The 2,500-nt window shown below is 64.6% G+C and overlaps 1 protein-coding gene across 1 annotated transcript in view; it reads left to right on the top strand.

The window, feature by feature from the left end:
- Window positions 1-1,019, top strand: part of LOC104132556 (arf-GAP with SH3 domain, ANK repeat and PH domain-containing protein 3) — a 15,541-nt gene extending 14,522 nt beyond the window's left edge. The window contains exons 22-24 of the mRNA XM_035901301.1: window positions 229-373; window positions 545-667; window positions 945-1,019. Coding sequence (XP_035757194.1) covers window positions 229-373; window positions 545-667; window positions 945-1,019 — 343 coding nt within the window. The remainder of the gene's footprint in view (window positions 1-228; window positions 374-544; window positions 668-944) is intronic.
- The last annotated feature ends 1,481 nt before the right edge of the window (window positions 1,020-2,500 follow it).

Raw genomic sequence — 2,500 nt, 5'->3', positions numbered from 1 at the left:
TTTTTTTTTTTTTTTTTTTTTTTCTCTCTTTTTGGAAATTGTGGTGGGATGGGCTCGTCTGAGGGAGGATGGGTGCTGGGGCCCTTCTCCATCAGCATCCAGGGGGCTGTGGGTGGGACCCTCGTCCCTTGGGTCCCACTGGGGGAGTCCTGACCCCTCTGAGACCTCGTGGGAAGGGGGACGGGGGGGAAGGCACCAGCAGAGAGGGGGTGACGCTGTCCCCGGCAGCTCGGAGAGCACCCGCTCGTACCGGCGCATCAGCGGTGTGGTGGGCAAAGCAGGGTCAGCCGTGTCCCCCCAGAGCCCTGGTGGCCCCGAGGACCCTGTGCTGAGCAAGGTGCCCCCTGTGCCCATGCCCAGGAGATTTGTTCCGGTAGGTGCCACAATTCCGGGTGGGGGTCTCAGAGGGTCTGTGAATGGAGGGGGGGGGGTCACCCTTGGCATCCCCAAACATCCCAGCTCCCCTTATCCTGGGGTGGCGGATGGAGGGATTGGGGTGTCACATCCCTGCACCTCCCTTGGGGGGGTCTGTCACCCTTTGCAGGCCAAGGGGAGGCAGAAGCGGGTGAAGGCGGTGGCTGACTGCAAGGGGGACAAAGCGCGGGAGCTGACCTTCTCCAAGGGAGAGGTGATCGTGGTGACGCGGGAGGAGGACGAGCAGAGCTGGGTGAGTGTCAGCGTGGCATGGACGTCGCTGGGGTCCCAACCCTGGTCCCTTCCCCCCCCCCAGTTCTCTTCTGGAGGAGGCTGGGTGTTCATGGGGGGCATGGCTGGGTGCCCAACTGCCCCATCTGTGCAGGGAGGAGGGCTGGGGAGGCTCCCACTGACGTGCCACCATGGGTTTGCCTCTCTAAATCCCTCTGGGATATCGGCCCCAAAGCTTCTCCCCTGCCTGAGGTGGGACTCTCACCTATCCTCCTGACCCCCCCTCTCTGCACCCCCAGGTCGGCTTCATCGAGGGCGATGGCTCCCGCACCGGTGTCTTCCCAGCCAGCTTCGTCCACCTATTGCAAGACTGACTTGGGTGGTGGTGGCCCCTCTTGTCCCTGTCCCCTTGGCTGGGACCCAAAGCAGCTCCCCACCAGTGCAGCCCCAGTCCCGGGGGCTTGGCAGAGTTGGGCCACGAGGGACATACGCCCAGGACCCTGGCGTGGGACCATCCAGCCCGGCTGGACACTGCCCTCCATGGGGGCTTGGACACCCCCCCCCCATTGGGAAGACCATCCATGGAGGGCGGCTGCAGGGAGCCCTGTGGGTAGGGCAGAGAACAGACATGCTCGCCACAGTGGTGGGCTGAGGTTTCTGTGCTGGCCCCTGGTGTCCCCTGGTCACGCTGCTCCCCCATCCCTCCCGTGGGCTCTGCCCATCCCCAGGGCTTTCTTCTCCCCTGTCTGCAAGGCCTTGGGGATGGGGGGGCTGTGCTTGGTGCCCCCCACCCTCCTCTGCCAGGGGACCATGGGCACCCCCCCTCCCTCCCCAGCCTGGGGGGAGCAGGGCTGGGGAGCAGCCATGTAGCCCCCCACTTCCCTGTGAAGTATTTGGGAGGGGCAGGGAAGAGGAAAGGGCTTTCAGTGACCCTGTCTGGGGGACTGGAGGGTCTCTGGCCCCATCATTGCCCCCCCCAGGCTCTGGGAGGTGCGTGGGCTGGTGGGGCTTGGGACCACTTCAAAGCCTCCCCAAAACTGCTAGCGAAACGCCATTCCCTGATTTGGGGGGGGGTGGGGTGGCCCCGCAGAGCCCCTGCCCCATGTCCCTCGCCTGAGGTGGGTGCTGGCTCCCCGCCCCAGCCCTGGGGGTCTCCCTGGGGGAATTTTGCAGCTTTTTCTGGGACCAATGTCCCCCCCGTGCCAGTGTCCCTTGGGAGCCACCTGCCCCGTGTCCCCTCCCCCCCCCCATTTCTCTTTTGTGCGTCATATGTTTTCATCTCAAAAGTGGCCTTGTTTTTTTTAACGTTTTCTGTCTCTGGTTTCTAATAGAGCCATTGGTTTTGTAAGCGCCTGGGTGCCGATGGGGGGGTGCAGCCCTGCCCCCGGGCTGGCAGTCCCCATCCTGGGCGATGCTGGGGCCATGCCCCGGAGGCTCCTGGGCACTGAGGTCTCTGCGAGCTGTGGGTGCCCATCAGTGATGTGACCCTGGGCTTTGGGGGTGTCATATGTGTGTGGAGCACTGGTTTTTGGGGGGGGCTGTGTGGTTGGGTGAGTGCACTAGGTTGGGGTCAAGCCATGGCTTTCCTGTGCCCCCTGGCATTGTGTTCACCCATTCTGTGCCATGTGGGGCCAGGCTGGGGCACAGGCATCTTCCCCCGTGTGCCACCATGCATCCAGCCCAGCACAGAGCGGGGTGCTTGCCCTACGGCGGGTGCTCGCCCTACAGCCATCCCTCTTGGGTGGTAGCAGGGCCACAAGCGAGGGTGGCACGCTTGCCATCACCCACCCATCCCAACCGCCTGTGCCACTGGAGCCTGGGGACAGCAGCCCTGCCGTGGGCCCCCCCCTCCCCC

The sequence above is a fragment of the Egretta garzetta genome, unplaced genomic scaffold (assembly GCF_000687185.1).
Source record: "Egretta garzetta isolate BGI_Z169 unplaced genomic scaffold, ASM68718v1 scaffold368, whole genome shotgun sequence".
Classification (NCBI taxonomy): domain Eukaryota; kingdom Metazoa; phylum Chordata; class Aves; order Pelecaniformes; family Ardeidae; genus Egretta; species Egretta garzetta.
Note: the sequence above shows the minus strand (reverse complement) of the source record. Positions and strands in the feature narration are given on the sequence as shown.